Below are 20,602 nucleotides of genomic sequence, written 5' to 3'. Positions count from 1 at the left end.
AGTATGAGTACCCCTACCACAAAAGACAAAACCCCATCAAACTCACCTCATCTACACAGAACATTTCAGTTAATAAAACAATTTTGGAGCTGTCTACATTGGAGGCGGAGATGGCAGCTCAAGAGAAGCCCCAGTTTAGATCTTAGCACTAGGCTGGTGCAGACTATACCTGATGGTTTGAGTTCTCCTAACAGAGAAAGGGAAGGGAGCCTCAGGAGGCTTGCTTCTGTGTGGCTTGAAGTTTCAAACATTTTCAGTGCTTGGAAACAAGTGAAATGAGGACAGCTCATCCCTGGCACAAAACCACAAGTACACAGGCACCACCGACGGCTTTCAGACATAGACATACAGACAGCTTGACAGGTTCTCTTGTGAGAATACAATGTCACCAATATTCCAAGCACATTGTTCAATTTTTTAAAGTCAAAGCCTACTGCATTGTTTTGAGACAGATGCAGAGATCAGAACTAACAGCAGCACTCCTACTCTGGGTTTGAAAACATTTTCGCATGTCTGAAATTACGACACTTCAACATCTATTTGTGTTAGGTTTGTAATCAAAATGGTGATGTGGAGAGATACAGTCAGTCAATTGTCACTTTGAAACACACAGGAATTGGACATGCTGTACATTTTCTGTTTTAAAATGTAGTTTGTATTATTTTCCACCAATCAAAACACATAATATATTTCATTATAAAACATTAGGCAATGTTACTTTTGAGATACGCAATCTGAAAGGTCACACCTGTACTTACTACCAGCATGAGACATTGGAGGAGTCATAGCACACAGACTCACACACCACTCAGCCCAGATGAAACCAATGTTGGGTTTTTTGCTTTAGATGTAGGCCCCGGCCGTCAGCAAAGGGTCAATGGAGGGCTTTCTCCTTCTAACATCGGGGGTCTGGTCTTTGTGTTCTAAAGATGAGATCACAGCCTGGTTTTGAATGCAGGCCCAATGCTTGAGGCACTATGCAGCCTGTGTTCTGAGGCTGCTGTCCTACCCTGGCTGGACATGTCTGCCCTCCAGAACTGCGCTTGAAATGGAAACCCAGACCTAGAAGGGGCAGTCATTCCACTTTTGGCTGAAAATTAAGCCAACAACAACAAAAACTAACCTAGTGCAAATTCCAGATAATCATTAGTTACCCGGTTTATAAAAATACATGTCCAAAATAGTGACTTCCAGGGTGTGTACAATATAAATTACAAAAATAAAATAGAAAAGATGAAAAAGTTGAGCACATTTTTCAGTTCTTCATCCAACATCGGCATTTGCCTACAGAGGTCAGTTCGAAACCATTCTCATTGTCCCAGGACCCTGGCAAATCTAGGCTCAGGAGGGAGGACCCTGAAACTGGGGTGAGGTATTTCTTTGGGGCTCTGTGGCCGGTCATAGGTGCACTTGCCTGATGGAAGAGGGTCCTGGCATGAGACCCTGTCCACACCAGTACAGGCTCCATCCACAACAGACTCAATGGATATGCAGAGTAAGGGGAGAGAGAGAGAGAGAAACCCACTCTTTGGGGGCACCTGGATCCACTCACAGCTGTCTCCCATCCGTGGGACCAGGGGGAGCCTCTATCATAGCATGCTCCCCTTACAGTGTAGGGCAGATAATGTAGCTCCTTTCTGTATTTTCTCCTTAGGTTTCAGGGAAGTCATTTAAAGACTGTGCATCAGCAGGAAGAGCACGGTACGATGCTGATGGATGCACTGTGGGACCTCAGGCTCCCAAACACCTGAAGCCATAGACAGGTCTCTGCCCCACCCGCACCAGCATTTCCACATTGTACCTGAAAGTATCCATATATGATATAAAGCTAATCCTTATTTCAGATTAATGCTGTTCATTAAAGGTTCCAAAGATCAGACCAACCATTAGGATACAACTGGTGCAGACAGAATCACGTATTAGATGGTACTTTTCATAAAAGTTCTTATCAAATTTCCTCCTAGAACACACTCCATAGCTCCCAAAGTAACTGAACACAAGATATAAACTGTTAACAAAATAAGCTCAAGGGAGAAAATGCTCTGAGCGCAGGTAGCCAAGGTATGACCATTCCAACTCCATTTCTGCAACAACAGAGAACTCAGCATCTTACCAAATCTTGAGTAATTTACAAATCAGGATCTCAAAGTATCAATTTCAGGTGAGCAGTTTTAAATCAGAAAATATTCAAGAATGAACCCCTACTCTCTAGAATATTTCTTCTGTGTTCTTCTGAATGTTTCTAGAACATTTGAGGAATTCCCTTAGAAAAAGGAAATGCCTCCACAAAATGGAAAAAGACAGCAGCAAACAGGCAGAGTAAGTGAGCCCGGGCTTCTAAGAGACCACATGCTCTGGCTGGACATGGTGGCTTCTGTCAATGATAAAGACAAATTAGGAGGGAAAGCTGCAGAAGAAAAGGCTATCAGATCCAATTACCTTTCACCTTAAATAAGGAGAGGGGAGCAAAGGATGGGTGGGCTCAGGGAAGGAGGCACCGCTCAATGACCGTTCTGGGGAGGTCACTCTGTCAGCTTTACGCCAGCATTAGGCAGTGGGTTCAGGAATCTGCCACTTCACTCTACTGTGATGGGATGCTTTGTGATGAAGAAAGGAGAGTTTTGTGGAGGATTCTAGATCCCTGTGCAAAGGACCAAGACAAAGGAAATGCATGGGCAGGATTCATGGTGACATATGTCTTCAGCAGCATGAAATACAACTGGGAACTTTGTCATGCAGAAAGCTGTATGTAAAGTATCCCACAGTGGGCAGTTTAAAGGGCACAGAGTGTCTATATAAAGCAGTGGTAATTCTCAGCCTAAAACATCACAAATTTAAGAAAAGCTGTGTTTTTACTTATTAAATAAATTTAATTATATTCCTTCTGAAATATAAAAGATAGAATAAATCATACCATAAAAGTGGGTAAGATATGATAATATGATGGTGGCCAATTAATACACATAATCTATTTTTTTGTGGACAAACACCAAATTACTAAAGAGGATTAAGAGATTATTCTAGAAGCAGAACTACCCGGAAGATTATTTGGCATTTAAATATTGATTCCCAAAGTGCTACATGGGCAGGTTCAAGCAAGCATTTGTGGTCACATGCATACGAGTCCCCACGGTTACACATGAGCTGTCACCACAGACACCACACAACTGGAAAAGAAACTCAGCTACTCTAATTGCTCACCTGAAATGATCTTGAACAAAATTTCTAACAGTGTGGTTTGTACTTTTTCTTCAGACACAGTCTGCCTCATTTTATAGTCTAAGCAGGCAATCCTATTGGAACTGAGCAGGGGCAAGGCATTGTGTTTCTTACATGCAGAACATGGAGTTTCTCAATTTGGTTCCATCAGCTCCCACGCGCTTGGGGCCATGGAAGTGAGAGTTCCTTCACAGACGAGTGCGCGTCTCCAGCGTATCATCGACAGCCTTCCAGGGGTCCCGTTGAGGCATCGAGGCTGCTGTCCGTGTCTGAGGCCAGGGTGTGCTCAGTGGACATGGACGAGATGTCATTGATGGATGAGGACTGAGAAGGACTTGCCTTGCTGCTTACTGCTGCATCTGTGCTAAGAAAACCACATGGAGTAAAGTCTGAGGCACGCGTCCTGCACGCCAGGCGAGGGGCTTCAGGCTACTTCTCCATTCTGTGCCTTGCCGTTTCCTGATCCTAATGATCAACAGAACCAAGACTGCTCAACTATACTTTGAGCTTCTGGGGTTTTTCCTTGAGTCCTCCTTTGGTTCAGTTTCAAAACAGTCTTGAGCTTTCCCTACAATACTCTTCCCGCCAACCCACTGTGGGCAATGTGTATGTGGTCACATATGACCATGCTGACTCCTTAAAAGATATACCTGCTGACTTCAAGTAGATCTTAAGAGAAAATGGGTGAACTTATTTTACAATGACCACAGGAGGCATAGGCCTGAGTAGGATCCAAGGGTCATGGACATTTCATCTACAACAGACATATCTCACCTTGTCTACAGAAAAAAAGCATGAGGATTCAAATGAATCTCTTGTGATAAAAATGCTTTCTAAAATATACACCCAAAAAAGGAAAGTTTAGTGCCCGCTGTAGATTTTATTTTTGTCTAGTGAGTCAGGAAATCATTATTTTAATTTCAAAGGTAAATAAAGCTACCCTACCTCCTACTACCCATGTGTTAGTGTGGCCTGAGCAAAATCAAGCATGCAGGGTCTTAGGTCTGCACAACGTCCTTCCTTTTCTACACTGGATGGATCTGAGCAAAGCGGGCCACACATTTTGAAAACTCTTCAAATCCAATCCCTTTCTCTCTAAACAGAGCTGACAACAGCTGTTGCAAAGTCACAACAGGAATGTTTCAAATGCAGCTTAGGGCCTGGCACCTCAAAAAACATGAGTGCAAAATTACTGCCAGCAGCAGCAGGACAAGCCAGAAGGTAACAACGTCACACTAAGGTGGCCCAAGTAACAGTAACACACCACTGCCACTTATAAACATTGAACAGACAAAGAAAATATTAGACAACAAAATTAAAGCAATCACCAACCTGAAGTCTGGTCTTTTACTCCATTCTTGCTTCTTTCTTCCCAGTCCATCACTTCTTTGTAAATTAGTTCTTCAGAGAGAAACAGAAGTTGAGATACTTTGTCATTCCCCTGCATCAAACTCTGCCTCCAGATCCCAAGAGCCACCCCAGGCCTTGGGATGTCTCAACTTCCTTTGGCTACCACATGTCATTAAGGGCTCACATCAGCAGCATACTGTAAGCATATACTATGATTGTTGCCATGGTGACTGTGTGCATGAGTGGGCCACTGGCATGCCGATCTGGAAAGGCTGTGATGTGTGTTGACCTGAACTGTCCATGGCCCTTAGTTACTATTAACCCTGCTTCCAAGTCAGAGTGAAAGCTTCCAGGGTTGTTGGCTTCTTTGTTAACCAGCTTTGTTCACTGTGACTGAGTGGCTCATCTTAAAGCGCTAGTAATACCTTCCTGCCTACTTTTGGAAACTTCCTCCAAACTAGATTTTAAAACATGTAACTATATGGCTTAATATAAAATCACATGTCCCATGTCTGGGCTCCCACATATCTGCTTAGACAGGAATCTTTGTAAGGAATATGTGCCTGTATATTGGGTTTGTTCCAAATTCCCATGCTATCAAGAAGTGTGATACACTTACTGACCTCCAGGCCTGTATCAGTATGTGATGATGGAAAGTCACATGGAAAGTCCTTGTGTTTCACCTGAAGCAAACTATGATGTCATACATATTCTACTCTAACACTGCTAGTATCACAGTCGTTCTCAGCTGGGAAGTGGGAAGAGAGGACACTGGGGCTTCTGGGTTTCAAGGTCCTTCCTAAGAGGCTAGTATGAAAAAGGAGTAGAAAGCGTGTTCTGTAGGAGTAGAGCATGTTCTGGTGGACTCTGTGGTCATCATAAGTAAAGATCTAAGCACACTGGTCTTACCTTTCCACTCTTCAATCGCATGCTCTCTTTCTTCCAACTGGGCATCATAAATTTGAGGTGGTGGCTGAAACGACACGACAGGTCGATAGCTCAAAGCTAATGAATGGATCATGCTGGGGAGATCGCACTGCTTAGAGTGTCTCGAGTCTGCTTATGGACTTAATGTGGTTAACATGTTCTAGATTTTTTTGTAAGCATGATATATTTATCAGTTTAAAAAACAATTACAGGAAGTTAACCAAAAGCAAGCTATCAATAATAAACCTCAATAATCACATGACCTCAAAATGTTCTGCAGACATTGTCCAAATGAAATTACAAAATTAATAATGACAGGCAACTCTGAGGTTCAGTTGTGTGGGAGCTGAGTGAAGTGTGGTACTTTCTTAGAACATACTTCCAGTTTATAATTCTTCATAACAGGACACCCATGCCCAAACCACAAACTCATGAATGGAACATTCCATAACTTGGCTGTTCATAAATCTGATTCTTTTGATATATACACAATGTTACAATGGCAGTTAAATCTATACCCAGTACACAGCAGTGTTCCCCAGCTGGCATGAAGTAAACACCCACTGTGTTAGTATTTTACTCACAGCTAAAGGTCATTCACAAGGGATGCTATGAAGAAAACTTAAGAGGATGAGACGCCCAGATGCGGCGGGGAGATGTGAGCTAATGTGTCACTTGAGAAGGCTGCTTAGGCTCTCTGACTTGAGGCTCTGAATAAGATGTAAGCAAAGCTCATGGCCAAGTGCCAGGCATGAAGCAGATGCTTCATAAATTATTATTACACATCAGCTTTATCAGCATAAGGCCAACATATACCACAGTACACTCCTGAGCACTCTGCAGCTACAGCCCCAGCAGCAGGTGCCACCAGGGGTACCGACCTAGGCCTCAGAGAGCGCTTGTTCTATCTCTGAAGTCAGGACCATAAAACTAACAACCTGCTACCCTCATGTAGCCATTCTGTACTAAGAGAAAGAAGATCCAAAGATGGTGGGCCCTGGATTTTAAAGTGAGCCCTCTACGCAGCCATTTTTTTCCAACGAGAACTTACCGCTTCTGCTTCAGCGGGGTCATACCAAACAGTAATATACGGGTGGCGCAAGGCTTCGTCCACAGAGATCCGCTTGTCTGGATCAATCACTAACATTTTCGATAACAGATCTCTGGCTTGACTTGCTAGGATGTAAACAAATGATGTGCTTACGTCGTTATCGTGGAAAAGAGGAAACCACACAATAAAGAATCAAATGCGAGAGTATGGAGGGTAAAGAGACATGCTGACTTCAGAGAATGTTTGAGGTTCAAGATCAACACAGCTCACAACCTTTAAAAGTCCAACGTCCACTATTACAAATCAGGCTTTTAGCATGTGAGGTGGGGGTACTAGGTAGCCTCAGACCAGAGTCTAGATGACCTGAAGCTATGAAGCTACAGCACAGTAGGTAGCAAGCACCTCTCTAAGGACTGTGTTGCCAGGAGTGTGGACATGAAGTATCAAGAATATTGTTCTTTGTGTCACATTAGAACAAATTTAAAACCTTCAAAGTAACCCATGGTCCCAGAGTATAGCCTCACAGGTACTACTGCTTTGTCTAGCTGTAAACAGTGCTTTTGTTTTTAATTGAGAGGTTAGTAGCTAAGAAAAAACCAAGAAGCTAATTAACTTAATTAGGAGGCCTCAGTAAGGTATCAGCAATGAAAAGTTCACAGCATATACAGCCAAGGAAAAGCTTTTGTGACCAAGGTCCTGCTCACCCGGCATAGAGGACAGCAAAGCTATTGTTTTTCCTTGGGTGACCACATTCTAGGAAAAACACAGAAGGACAGCGAGGGCCTTTCCCACCGGGCCACACTCAGTGGTTTCTATCTAGAATCCTTACTGAAGTATTCTTTGTATTTGAAATTGTTTTGAATTTGGGTTGGTGACATCACAACATGGGTCTTCTGTGTATGTATGAACATGTATGGTATGTGCACACAAATGTTTGAGTGATGGTAAGCTGTACTCTGAGGCTAGAGGGGAAGTTGGCTGCCTTGCCTTATTGTTCTTTCCCTCACTCCTTTACAACAGGGTCTCTCACTGAACTGGATGCTCCCAGTTCCCCTAGACTGGCTGGTCAGCAAGCATCCAGGATACACTGCTCTAAACCCCAGAGTGTGGGTCGCAGGCACAGGCAGCCATGCTTGTGCTTTCTGACTGATGCTGGGGACACAAACTCAAGTCCTCACACTTGCAGGGCAAGTGTTTCTACCTGAGGCATTTTCCCACCCATAACCTAAGGGTTTTCCAGACTGATCTGGATATTTGGTTACACTGTTTTAGCAAGGTCAAGACTCTTGGCCTTTAAAGTTTTCCTCTGTGGTGCCTTTGAATGTCAGACGGTAAGAGCCTCTATTTCAGGGTTTCCATTACTTAACATGCAGGGGCTTCAGAGTTCAGACGTTAGAGAAACAAGTGTAGGATACAAGAATGCCTTACTTTTTATTTTGTCTCGCTCAGATTCTGACGGAAATATCCAATCTGGAAAGAGCTCTTCAAACTTGATTCCAGGGTACTTTGGTCTGTTTTCCACATAATTCCTTACAGTTGGCTGAAGTTTCTTCATGAACTCTGCGGATGGTGTTCCTAGCTGTTCAATAACTTTATTCCATTGATCAATATCTAAGGATTCTCTTGAGGAAAATACAACTAAAATGCTTCATAGTCATTAATATACACAGTACTCTCATGCAAAGGAAAGTTGTATTTCTATCTATGAATAAATAAGTAACTAGGCTACCCTAGAGGACCAGCAAAAACATTTTGGGATAATACTTAAATAAGGTTTGGATTTCTAAATCACTTAGCAAAAACTCTTATACTCTGAATCTTAAAAAGTATGATCATGGTTCATTAAATCAACATAATCTATGTTTTCTTATTATAATTCAAAATAAAATTATGACAGAAATGATTCAACCTATGAGATAAATGATTAAACAAAAAATAAATAAATATCACATAAGCAAACTGAAATCAATGTTTATACTAGAGCTACCTTAGATTTACAGGTCTCTAAACAAGAGAAGAGCTTGAGAGATCAATCTGACCTCTCTCATAGCTGGGCAGCAAAGCCTGTGAGACAGGCTGATCCAGGGAGAGGGGAGGTGGGGAAGGGCCTGAGCTCTGGCCTGTCCCACAGACCACACTCTCTCCTGAAACTGCCTTAGACAATGATGCTTTCAGAGGCCATTCTGTTTCTCTTGGCACCAGCCCATCCCTTCAGCATCTAGTAATGTGTTCTTTCTTCCTTTCAAAGTACATGACCTGGGGTCCACAGTCAGCATGTGCTACTAGTCAGGGTGCTGGAGTCAGTCCTCCTTAGAACAGGCTCCTCACTCTTGGGGCAGCTGACCCCAGCCTTGCCTAGCTCTCAGGGTGCTCGTTACACTTAGGATGACTGGGACGATATCTGTGGAAAGTGACAGTGAAGCTGTAAACAGGTATATGAGACAATGCAAGCTATGAAATCACATAAGCAGGAGCTTGGAATGTAACAGGCTTTCTCAGAATATGCATTTATACCACTGGGAAAGCACTCAGGGCAGCCGCCACACAAACTCAGTTCTTCCAGAGTGCTAATTTGGAAGGCCTGCTCAGAAAATGGGTTCAGAGTCAAATTCTGAGCAAGTCCTTCTTCTCTCCTCCTTCCACACACTTTGCCAAATCAGAATGATGCACACATCTTATCTAAGTGCTTAGCCAAAATAGGACACCTGGCTCGTATGTATCCCTCTTACACTTTAACACCTCTCCCTCATGCTCGATGCTCACTGTGACGAGTGATCATGTAAGTGCTGATACCCCACCCCCATATCTCATGCTGCTTACCACTGGGAACCATCTGGGCTCCTGGCTAAAAGCCAAGTCCACCTACCTCACCCTCTCACCTACAGAAGGACAACTGTCTCGTATTCTTGTGTCTTGCTGTTCCAACCCCAACGTGATCCCTGCAGAGCTTTCTGCAATCACTCAAGCATGATGCTCTTCCATGCTAACAGCAGCCATGTTCCTTTGACATTCCCAGCCCCTGCTTTTTGAGATCTGCCTCTCTAATTCTTACCCCCTCGTCCTCTCCAGAACACACTCTCATCAGGCCTCTCTCCTCAGTCGCCTGAGAACTGTTTTCACTAAGGTTGCTTGAGGCACCCACTAAGCCCAGTGGTCAGTTCTGAGTCCTTACTCCTTTTCCTTGAGCCTCTGCTCATCTCTTCATGCTTAGTACCAGCTCAAGGTTTCAGTGCTATCAACAGTCCAACGATTGCCACACTTTCTTTATTCCAAATCTTTCCTTCAAATTCCACACTTCATAGATTAGATACTCCAAATCCACAAGGTTGTTTGAAGGATAGGCCCTCAGAGCAAATGCAGACTCCAGGCCCAATCCTGCCATCAGTCCAACTGGCCTGGAGTGAGCTTCTGCCATCTTTTTCTAGGTGACTCTAAGCTTCTGCTCTGTCTCCTACTTCTTACTGTCCCAGAAAATCTACCCTCAGGTCATCTTGGCAGTGAACCTTTTACCCCATCACCTGGATGAGGTGCCTAGAAATGGGCAGGTACTCAATATATATGCCTGGCTTGTGCTGTAAGGTCATTCTGATAGATGACGGGAGGTGACATGGGGCGCTGGTACAGCTCACCTGAGAAAGCATGGTGGCCTTCTGGGTTGGTAGATCACAGGTTTTGTTTAAAAAAATTAGGAAGCATGGCCCAGAAAGATCTGAGTGTTTCTAGGATATAGAGCTGCCATGGGCGCCATCTGAGCTTAGGCCTCTTATAGCCTGGCTCAAGTGGTTTCTTTCTCACAAGTCACCCTGAGGACAATACTTACTTTTCTACCAACATCATAGGCAAACCTCTAGAGAACCTCAACTTGGTTTCTGGAGCCTTTCTATAAATTGCCCAACTTTTTGATTTAATCTTTGAAAATGTAAGCAAAACTTCTTTTATAAAAGGATGTTAATTTCCATGTGACTTTAAAGCACTTTAAGTGACTTTATATGTAAAACATCAACTACTGCTATTATAACATGTTAATACATAAAGTTTTTTTTTTTTTTTTTTCGAGACAGGGTTTCTCTGTGTAGCCCTGGCTGTCCTGGAACTCACTCTGTAGACCAGGCTAACCTCGAACTCTCCAACTCAGAAATCCGCCTGCCTCTGCCTCCCAAGTGCTGGGATTAAAGGCGTGCGCCACCACCGCCCGGCTTACATAATGTATTTTAAATTATAATTTAAAATTATTAAAGTGTATGCAAAAGTACATACTTTTTTAAAATTTTTACTTTTTGGAAAAAGTAATTATTAATAAATTTAAAAATGTAAACAAATAAGAAATGTTACAAAATAACTCTTAACTGACATTACAACCCATCAACTTGACCACTCATGACAAGTTCACACAGCGTTTCTAAGACTCTGGCTGCAGAACGCCTCAACTTTCCCTTTAGCTGATTTCACTTGTAAAATAAAGGCTTCCTTATTTATAACAGTACAAGTAAATCCAAGGTAAAGTTATAGAAAAAAAAGCCAGAGAAATTATTAGAGCAAAATAAAATGCTATATTTAACTTTGCATATTTTGTAACTTATGAGGAAAATGTGAAGGAATGAATAGAATAAAATATGTTCATTCTAAGCTCATATTGTGAGGAATTCATATTTTAAGAAAATTGTCTTCATGAAATTATAAACATCAAAGCACTTTTTGTGAAGTACACATTCCAAACCCTGACTACAGAGCCTGGTTTCTCTTGAAGCATAGGTCTGCTACCAGACAGAGGACACAGTAAGCTTTCATGAGAAAAACAAAATCAGAGACCAGTGAGAATACAAGGGGTTAGAACACGAATGGAAAGCATGAAGAAGCGTGTTAGCATGAAGAATGTAAAGATGGGAGAACGCACACGGGGACAGAGCTAGTGCCCTACACTGTCTGTTCCCTTTACAGAACCTCCTGCTGATGTGACTTGCTGATCATGATATGAGTCATCTGTTGTGTTTAAATTTACCTTCCCCAGTGTGTCACAGATATCTTTCTGTCTGGAGTCTTTAGAAATGTCTATAAAGTGTCAACAAAGTAACAAATGAGAAAGTGTAAATATGGCTTCTGACACAAGTTTCACTTAACCTGTTCACTTAACTCTGCATAGCCTGCCTCAGCTCTGACATCATACCAGTAACTAACAGAATCATATATGACTTAAATCACACATGCATGTTATCCTATAAAGTTTAGACTGCCCCTTTCCCGGTTAATTAACAGAATCAACTTATTTGTAAAATAGTATTTCCACTTAAATACCAGAATATATTTAACAAATATAATAATTTTACACACCTAGCTATTTCTGATAAAAGAACTAATATACCTGGTTTAGATTAACAAAATTGTTGCAGGTATTTGAGTAAAAGTATAAAACTGAACCACTTGGTCTGTGACACCAATTTAAAAAGAAGACCTCCTGAAAACACAGTCTGCATCCCAACAGTTCCTTCTGAGTGTTCGGTAAGTAGGCACAATCATGCTGCCCTTGGCATGGAAATCATGGCCAGGGTCAAGGTTCTGGGGAAGGATACGGTCAGTACCTTGGAATATCACACAACCTTTCACCAGCTCTCCCATGATGCAACCCACTGACCAGATATCAACTGAAAATAAAATGAAATGATAAAATTATGAAGTGTCATGAACAAAACAAAAGTGAGAAGAAAGGGATTCTAACAGTGTACTAGACACACAGACATGGAAAACTCAGTGGCTAGCTAAGGGGACGCTTTTTACACAATATGAATGACTGCTGACCTCTCCTTCAGCCTTCAGCTTGCAGCAATCTGTAGTTTTAGTGCCAAAGAATCCAATACTTTACAGCTTAAAAAAAGCAACAAACAAAAAGCCAGACACAGAAAGTGCTAATGAACATGAAATTCTCAGGGTCACATTCCCCAGCCCCCACCCCAGCCTCCAGGGCCGAGTACTGGGTCTCTCCCTGTGAAGGATACAGTCTCTTCCTGGGAACAGGACTTTATGGAGGACCATTTCTGCCATGATGCACCCGACAGACCAGATGTCCACTACCAAATATCAGGTGATTAAAAAACAGCCAGAGCCTTGCATCTCCGTTTCTAAACCACCTCCCAGACACGGGCAGCCCCAGCAAATACTCATTGGGTGGAACTTCCGTAAACTCTTGACACCACATCTGAATGACCATTTTTTAAATTGCCACATCAGAAAGGTGGCAAGCCCCCATTAGTAAGGGCTGGACTCCAGGTAAGGCCCTGCTTGAGTATGGCTCTGTGGTAACTGACCTCTAGTGTGGAGTTGAGTCTGGGGCCTGGCTAAGTCCTGTGCTTCAGACAGGGAAGGGAGAGCTAAGCACAGGCAGCTACTGAAGGGCACTGTGCCTCTCAGAGCAGGCAACAAGTATGTATAAAAATTTGTACACAAACTCAGAAAACTTCAGCAAAGCTCCCCTATTGTTCTTTCATAAATAATCACATGAATTTATTAATAGCTAAGGTTTAGCATTTAGTTGACACAGCTAGAACAAGTGAAGTTTTGATTTTAAAAAAAATCAGCTTTACATGAAAGAAAACATGGTACGTTATTCCACTCAAATTAAGATATTAAAAAAAGGAGTGAAACCATTCACAGTGTTGGCAACCAGGGTAATGAGAGCACAGAGGTCCCAGTGCTGTGGGTGATGTGGGCCTGCTCATGGAGAGAGGCACAGGGGTCCCAGTGCATGATGCTCTGATCAAACATGGAGGTTCAGCATGGTGACACATGCCTTTAACTCCAGCATTTGGGAGGCAGGAGGCTGGCAGAATTCTATGGCAGTTTCAGGCTAGCCAGCGTTGGAAAAAACCATGACAAATGGGAAGACAAAATAAACAAGTTGTTATCTGTGAATTACAGGCATCTATATGCAGCACAGTGCTCACACTGTCTCCAGTGGTCCTGGAGGAAGAGCATCCCAGTGATGATGGGAATGCTACCTTGCTGTTTAGTGTTTGCAGTCCTAACTGTACTTACCATTCTCTTTGTAGCCCATGCCCAGGATGACTTCTGGAGCCCGATAGTAGCGAGTTACCACATAGGGAGTCATCATAAAGTTGGTACAGGCTGTCCGTGCCAGGCCAAAGTCAAGGATCTTGAGGGTACAGTCTGATTTCACTACAATGTTGCTAGGCTTCAAATCCTAAAAAAGAAATTGTTCGCATATTTAAATGAATCATAGCATGCTAACTATACAGTTTCACACCAACAAGGGTTTGTGAGGTGAATGGCTACTGAAGTGTGTGAGAACGGAAGGGAGGGCAGGTAGAATAGTACATGGCTTCTGAGACCATGGCTCTAAACAAGTCAGGTGGGCTCACAAACACTTGCTTCTTTGCTCAAAACCTGAGAGCCTCTAAGTCTCTCACATAATGTGAAATGGCATTTGCATAGAACCTACACACACAACCTCTGGGATCGTCTAACTCATATCTAGATGATTATAACGAAAGCAATGCTATTGTATAGGGAATAATTACACACACAAAAAATTTGTCTGTGTTCAGTACAGATGAAATGTTTGTTTTCCAAATACTCCTGATCTGTAGCCAGTTGAATCAATGGATGAAGAACCCAAGAGTATGGAGGCACCTTACTACTAGCAGGCCTGAGCATGCAGACAGACGGCATGGCTGCACGGTCACAACAGCACTGCTTCCGATGAAGACAAATGTAGTACAAATGTAGCACTGGAAACTACTCAACAGTGAAAGCCTTCATCTGTCAATGAGCCCTAGAGAATGGGAAACAGCCCCTGGTCCAGACCATACCTGTCTAAAAACTGTGGTGACAGGAACAGCTGTCTACTTTACTGCCATCTTCTGGACAGCTAGGACAATAAAAATAAAGCTCTGGGTGTCTGTCTGCACACTTGGTGCTCTGTGCGAGGGTCATCCCAGCTGATGCCTGCCAAAGGAAAACTGAGTAAAGAGGTCACTGAGGTTCCTCAGCACTGCCAACATCCATGGACTTTCTCCAAGCAGCCTTCACAATACACACAGAGCCAACATTTAACTATCTTGTGACTTGAAGAGTCATTTCAGTGCCAAGGTGGCAGAATCAAGACAGCTCTGCCTCTTCAAATCTTGAGGACCATGCAAAACACAGAAAACAAGAAACCCAAGTGAATACATAAGGACAGCTGACCTGGAGGGGGTGGTGGTTACTACAACATGACAGCCACAGGAGTGGCCAACAGCTACACCCAAAACAGAACAGAAAAGAACAGAAAAGCTAGGTGTGAGCACCCACATGTGCATGTATAACCCTGATTTAATCACTGTTATAGCTTGTTCGAATCTCAGATCCAGAACCACTGACTGAAGAGATGTCCTGGGAAGGAGGATGACAAGAAGCCAAGTGTCTACTGTCTGGATTTCCCTGGCCCTTGCTCAAAGGTAACAAACATGGCTGCACAGTGGGAAAGGGCGATGACACGGAACTCCGAGGATGATTGGCTACATGTTCTCAGTGTATGCTGAGCAGGAAGAGCCTAAACATCATAACACCTCCTCCACGTGGGGGAATTTGGTGAAGGCTGGGTAGTAAATGGAGTCTGATCCAAATCGCCTCAGAGGTTAACACAGATCTGGGAAAACTGAAAGAGAATATCTCTATCTACTACACACACGTGTGAACGGTTTCTCACCCCAACTGAAGTCCATACTACTCTGCTTTACCATCTACACTAAACCAGAACTGTAACTGCAACCAGAAGTAGTACTCACAGCTGTGAGAAACGTTCGTATGTTTATGAGGATTTAAATCACTACCCTGGGCAAACAGAGCCATTTTGTAACTAAAGTGGCAGGGCAGGGGAAGAGAGTCACAGGGAGTAGGGCTGTGTTTGTGGACAAGGAATACATCAATATCTTATGTCACAAAGTGAAAAGGGTCAAAGAGATCTAAACATACTGACCTGAGATACAGAAATGAACACTAGAGTAATTCATTAAAAGAACTGAAAGTCGGGCTGGTGACACAGCTCAGTGGTGGAGTGTTTGCCTAGCATGCACAAGTCTCTAGTTTCATCTCTGTCACCACATAAAAAAAAGCAAAATCAAAACCCAAAACAAACAACAATAACAAATTATAAATAACAAAAACTAAATTCAAAGTTTGCTTCTAAAGGAGACAGAAATAGGAGCAAGAAGAGGACAGGCAGGTTTTATAAACATCTATGCAACCGTTGGATCCTTGATGAATACAAATGCAAATCAACCCATTTGTTTAGCAAGTTACAGGCTCTGAGGATTCCGACTTTAAAACTGTTAAGGACAGACACTCAGGCTGGCTGGCACCGGCACAGGTAAACACAGAAGCATCTGTGTGAAGCTGCAAGGAGGCATGGCAGACTGCTACTGTGGGCCGTCTCCACATAGCTGCAGGGCTGAGGGAGGCTTTCATTTTTCCCAATTTCGTGAATTATATAAAGTAAAAGTAGTAACAGTGAGGGATAAAACCTTTTGTCCTGTTTTACTCTAAAATGTTCAAATAATTAAAACTTTTGTTTATTGTGAAACCATTTTGTTTCTTTGAGACAGAGCCTTGAGAGATATATGGCTCAAGCTGTCCTTGAATTTATGACCCTTATCATTCTGAGTTCCCCATTACAGGTGTGACACATCACATTAACAGCAAAATAGAAGGTATGTTTGTCTATGTGAGGTGCTATTTAAAGGGGACCATTGATGCTCACACTGCCATACTGAGGCTCACTTGGGCTCCTCATTCACAGAGGCTTGTCATCCAGTTTGACACACCTGTGGGTTTGGAACATCTCAATGACAGCGCTCAGACCTTTCCCAGGTAGACACAGATGTGAGTGAGTGAGGTACCGGTAAGACGGGGTGCTAGGCAGGGAGCAAGGTGGACACACAACATTTTCTCAGATCACCATGGATTCTAAACACTGTGCTAAGCAAAACACTTTGGGCTCTGTCTCACCTGCTTGTACACAGGAGTGTTGTTCCTGGGCTAAAGGACCAAACGTCTCACTAAAGGCAAGTACATGCCATAGTCTCATGAAGTTTCCAGGAACTAGGAAACATTCTCCTGCCCTTATTGCTAGCTCCAAATAAGAGAAAACATGTCCTCTTCAAAAATTAATACAACTTGTAAATCTTGGAAATTATCATAAAGCATACATTTCATTAAACATGAATTTATAGGGCTGATGACCATAGCTCAGTGGTAAAGCACTGCCTCGTATGAACAGCATCCTAGGTCCCATTCTCAGCACTACACAAAAAGCAATATATTTAAGAGACAATAAGAATGTCTATGGAGCCAGGCAGTGGTGACGCACACCTTTAATCCCAGCACTTGGGAGGCAGAGGCAGGTGGATTTCTGAGTTTGAGGCCAGCCTGGTCTATAGAGTAAGTTCCAGGACAGCCAGAGCTACACAGAAACTCTGTCTCAAAAAAACAAAAAAACAAAACAAAAAAACAAAAAAAAAAAAAACAAGAAACAAAAAAAATGTCTTTGGGAAGAGGGGCTGGGGTGGAGAGATGGCTCAGTGGTTAAGGCTGCTCTTCCACGGTTCCCAACACTCATATGGTGGCTTACAGCCATCTGGAATTCTAGTTCCAGGGGATCTGATGTCTTTTCCTGGCCTCCATTCATGCATGTGGTACACATACATAAATGCAGACAAAACATCCTTACACATAAAATAAAAAATAAATAGACTTTTAAAAAGCTTTCTTCATGAAGGAAGAAAATAAGCATCATATTGTTGATGGAAAATTCAGTGTCTTAAATAAATCAAAAAAGGAGCCCCAGTTATTTGGAGGCCTGGGGGAATTTTTAGAAATAGAATGATTCATTAGGAATCTTAGTTACTATTTAAAAGTGAACTTTGCCATCAGGTCTATTGCTTGAAATGACCACTTGATGGCAGCAAAGGCTACACTTCGAAAAACAACTTGGTTATAGGGATGCACAAGGGAATAAAAAGCCAGCACAGACCTTGGGATACAGGAAGGAGGCGAGGAGGGAGGGAGGGAGGATCAGGTTTTAGTTGTTCAAGGATGGGGAGGATGGGAATGGGGTACACCCTAGGAAGTCTTGGTTCAGTGGCTTGTGTTAGACCTAACCTTTCTTGGCCCCTAACTGATCAGAAAGAACCCTGCCCAGTGCCCTGTATCAACAGGCTTCACTGTATTTCACTGTATTCTTTCCTGTAGAAGGGACCGTCTCACTGTTGAAGCAAAAACTATGGAGACAATGCTGGCAAAATCAGCAAGGAAGCAGTTCAGAGAAAGTTGTAATGTTCCTAGGGAAATCTGTTCTTTGTCTCATGTAACATGTTGAGTATTTTTTAAAATTATATTCAGTAATATATACATATGAGGAGCTACGTGTGGGTGTGGCTGCCTTTGGAGGCCAGAAGTGGGTGTCAGATCATCTGGAGCAGGTACTTGTTAACTGTCTGACCTGGTTTCTGAGACCCAAACTCAGGTCCTCTGGACGAGCAGTAACTCCTCTTAACCTCTGAGTTATGTCTCCAGCCCCAGGTAGTTTTAAAACTCTGTCACGATGCTCTGTTTATACAGTGGTACAGATTTTTAAAACCTGAGAACAGCCCAGAATGTCAATCACATTATCTCTCCCTGGTCTTTGCATTTCAAGTCTGACAGTGACAACTTCCTTGACCACTGGCTCCTGTCTTGAATCTAATTTCCTTGCTCATTAAAAAGGGAATTTCAAATATGGCAAGAATAGTAACAATGGTTTGACTTGAGGTTGTTGGTATTTTGGTGTTCTTGCCTATTCTTGCTATTTTTCTCTAAGTTTTAAGTTACTGTAAAGTGGCCAGGCAGTGGTAGTCCACAACTTTAATCCCAGTATTCAGGCAGCAGAGGCAGGAGGACCACTGAGTTTGAGGCCAGCCTGGTGTACAAAGTGAGTTCCAGGACAGCCGAGGATACACAGAAAAAAAAAAAAAGTTACCACAACTGAAAAGCTAAAACAAAAAACCAAGACTGTTCTGCAGTAGGGTGGCCCCTACCTCTGTGTTTACAGTGGATGAAATGCTTGGGGCTTGGGCAAAACAGTCAATCTGAACAGTGCTTTGTACACAGTATGATTCCACAGCTTAACCTGGAGTCTCAAAGTACCAAGCTTAAAAAAAACAAAAAACAAAAAACATTCTTGGGGCTGGGGAGATGGCTCAGTGAGTAAGCACAAACACCAGGATCTAAGTTCAAACTTCCAGTGCCCATGTGAAAAGCCAAGTATGCTTACACATGTAACTGGAAACCAGTGCTGTGGGTTTCAGAGAAGTGGAGTCAGGGTTTGCTGGCCTCTGGTCTTCCTCCAGGTCAAGTTCCTGTCTCAAGAAAATAAGGCCAAAACTGAACACCTGGCCTCCTCCTCTGCCCTTTAAACACACATGAGTAAGTGTGCACTCATATATGTGCACATACACCACACACACACTCATACTCTCTCTCACATAAAAATATTAAGTTCTTTTGTAACTAGATGACTGATGACCAAATCATGATTGTTTTTCAAATTAAGTTATTATGTAATTACTTACTCTATGAATTATACCAGCTGAATGCAGATGCTTAATGCCACAAAGCATCTGGTAGAGAAGGTATGACATTCTTTCATGGTCCAGCTCCATATGAATAACCTGACATAAGTTAGCATCCATTAATTCCATAACCAAATACCTGAATATTCAAAAGAGAACAACCACACTCATTAGTAATATTTTTAAATGTCCCTTCATGAGTCTCAGATCACAACTGTTATGAAACAGTAGTCATGGGATATAAACACTGCATGCCTAAAGTAAAAGCACTTTGAATAAAGCAGCTTGAAAAGAATCAAATATATAACAGGACTCTGTAAAATTTCCCAAACCACAAACAAACCACGAACTTACCCAATGTCTTTCTGTCTTTCAAATTATAAACAAAACATGTTTTTAACCATGGAAACAATCTCATACAAACTTTTCCACTTTTCTTTTTTTAATCTGTGTCTGTCTGTCTGTCCACCTATCTATCTTTTGTTAGAACATCCTTTCAACATCTATACCATGCTGCTGTAGATTCTTGATTGTTAACAATACATGATTCTGGTAGGGCTGCTGACTTGGAGGCTTTACACAGCCGGTAAGTGGGAACTCTGAACTTTCTGCTCAGGTTTGTTATGTACTTGGACTGTTATAAAAAGGAAATCTTTTATTTTTTTTTTCTGGCTTTTTTTTTTTTTTCAGACAGGGTTTCTCTGGATAGCCCTGTATGTCCTGGAACTCTCTGTAGAGCAAGCTGGCCACAAACTCTGAGATCCTGCTCCTCTGCCTTCTAGGTGCTGGGATTAAAGGTGTGTGCTACCATCGTCTAGTGAAACCTGTCTTTTAAGGCTGAACATAAACTTTCAAGCTCACAGTCCACCACGGCACAGGGTTTTGGCTCATGGTAACAGCAAAGCTCCCCAAACCACCCATCCCCCACCCCTGCGCACAGAGGTGCTTAGACACATCACCTCTAACACTCCTCCATTGTTTGTCATGCCATTCTGACTCATGCCTATTCCCTGCCCAAATCGATGACTTCCCCATCTGCAGAGACCCAAAGGCCAAAGCTAAGAACTTGGCTGCTTTCTATGCCTAATTGCTTCTCTTTGTTGGACCAGCTGGAATCAGATACTGGCTCTCCTCTCACAATGTCCACAGTCTTGGTGATATCCAGGCTGCTGTGCCTTGAAAGACCATTTATAGATTATTCTTCCATTCCTTTAATCCAGGCCTCTCTCCTGAACACCAGGTTCTCTCCTCTCTACTCACTTCACTGTTCCACTTGGATAGGCAATAATGTCTCTGAATTCATGTCTAGAACTATTTGTGAGTCTAGCTGCTTGGCACCCCAAGTCTGATCCAGTCATAGTTCTCCATCTCTCAGCTGAGAGCCTTCATGTGTGGCTTTCAATTTCTCTCTCACATCTAGCCATCAGCAGATCCTAGCATCACCCTTAGACAGCGTTGG

The 20,602-nt window shown here is 42.6% G+C and overlaps 1 protein-coding gene across 5 annotated transcripts in view; it reads right to left on the bottom strand.

Annotated features, from left to right (window-relative positions):
- Positions 1-534: 534 nt before the first annotated feature.
- Mapk9 (mitogen-activated protein kinase 9) overlaps positions 535-20,602 on the bottom strand; it is a 42,205-nt gene continuing 22,137 nt past the window's right edge. For 2 of the 5 annotated variants that reach the window (XM_028781894.1, XM_028781898.1), the window contains 8 exons: positions 19,144-19,282; positions 13,574-13,739; positions 12,115-12,186; positions 7,976-8,158; positions 6,548-6,672; positions 5,479-5,542; positions 4,552-4,620; positions 535-3,578 (listed from right to left, as the gene is read on the bottom strand). In XM_028781894.1, coding sequence (XP_028637727.1) covers positions 3,436-3,578; positions 4,552-4,620; positions 5,479-5,542; positions 6,548-6,672; positions 7,976-8,158; positions 12,115-12,186; positions 13,574-13,739; positions 19,144-19,282 — 961 coding nt within the window. In that variant the 3' untranslated portion in view covers positions 535-3,435. Of the gene's footprint in view, positions 3,584-4,551; positions 4,621-5,478; positions 5,543-6,547; positions 6,673-7,975; positions 8,159-12,114; positions 12,187-12,537; positions 12,610-13,573; positions 13,740-19,143; positions 19,283-20,602 lie in introns of all 5 variants that reach the window. The other 3 variants (XM_028781897.1, XM_028781895.1, XM_028781896.1) reach the window with 3 other exon arrangements.

This window comes from Grammomys surdaster, unplaced genomic scaffold (assembly GCF_004785775.1).
Source record: "Grammomys surdaster isolate TR1022 unplaced genomic scaffold, NIH_TR_1.0 577, whole genome shotgun sequence".
Classification (NCBI taxonomy): Eukaryota; Metazoa; Chordata; class Mammalia; order Rodentia; family Muridae; genus Grammomys; species Grammomys surdaster.
This window is presented reverse-complemented; position numbering and strand designations above follow the sequence as displayed.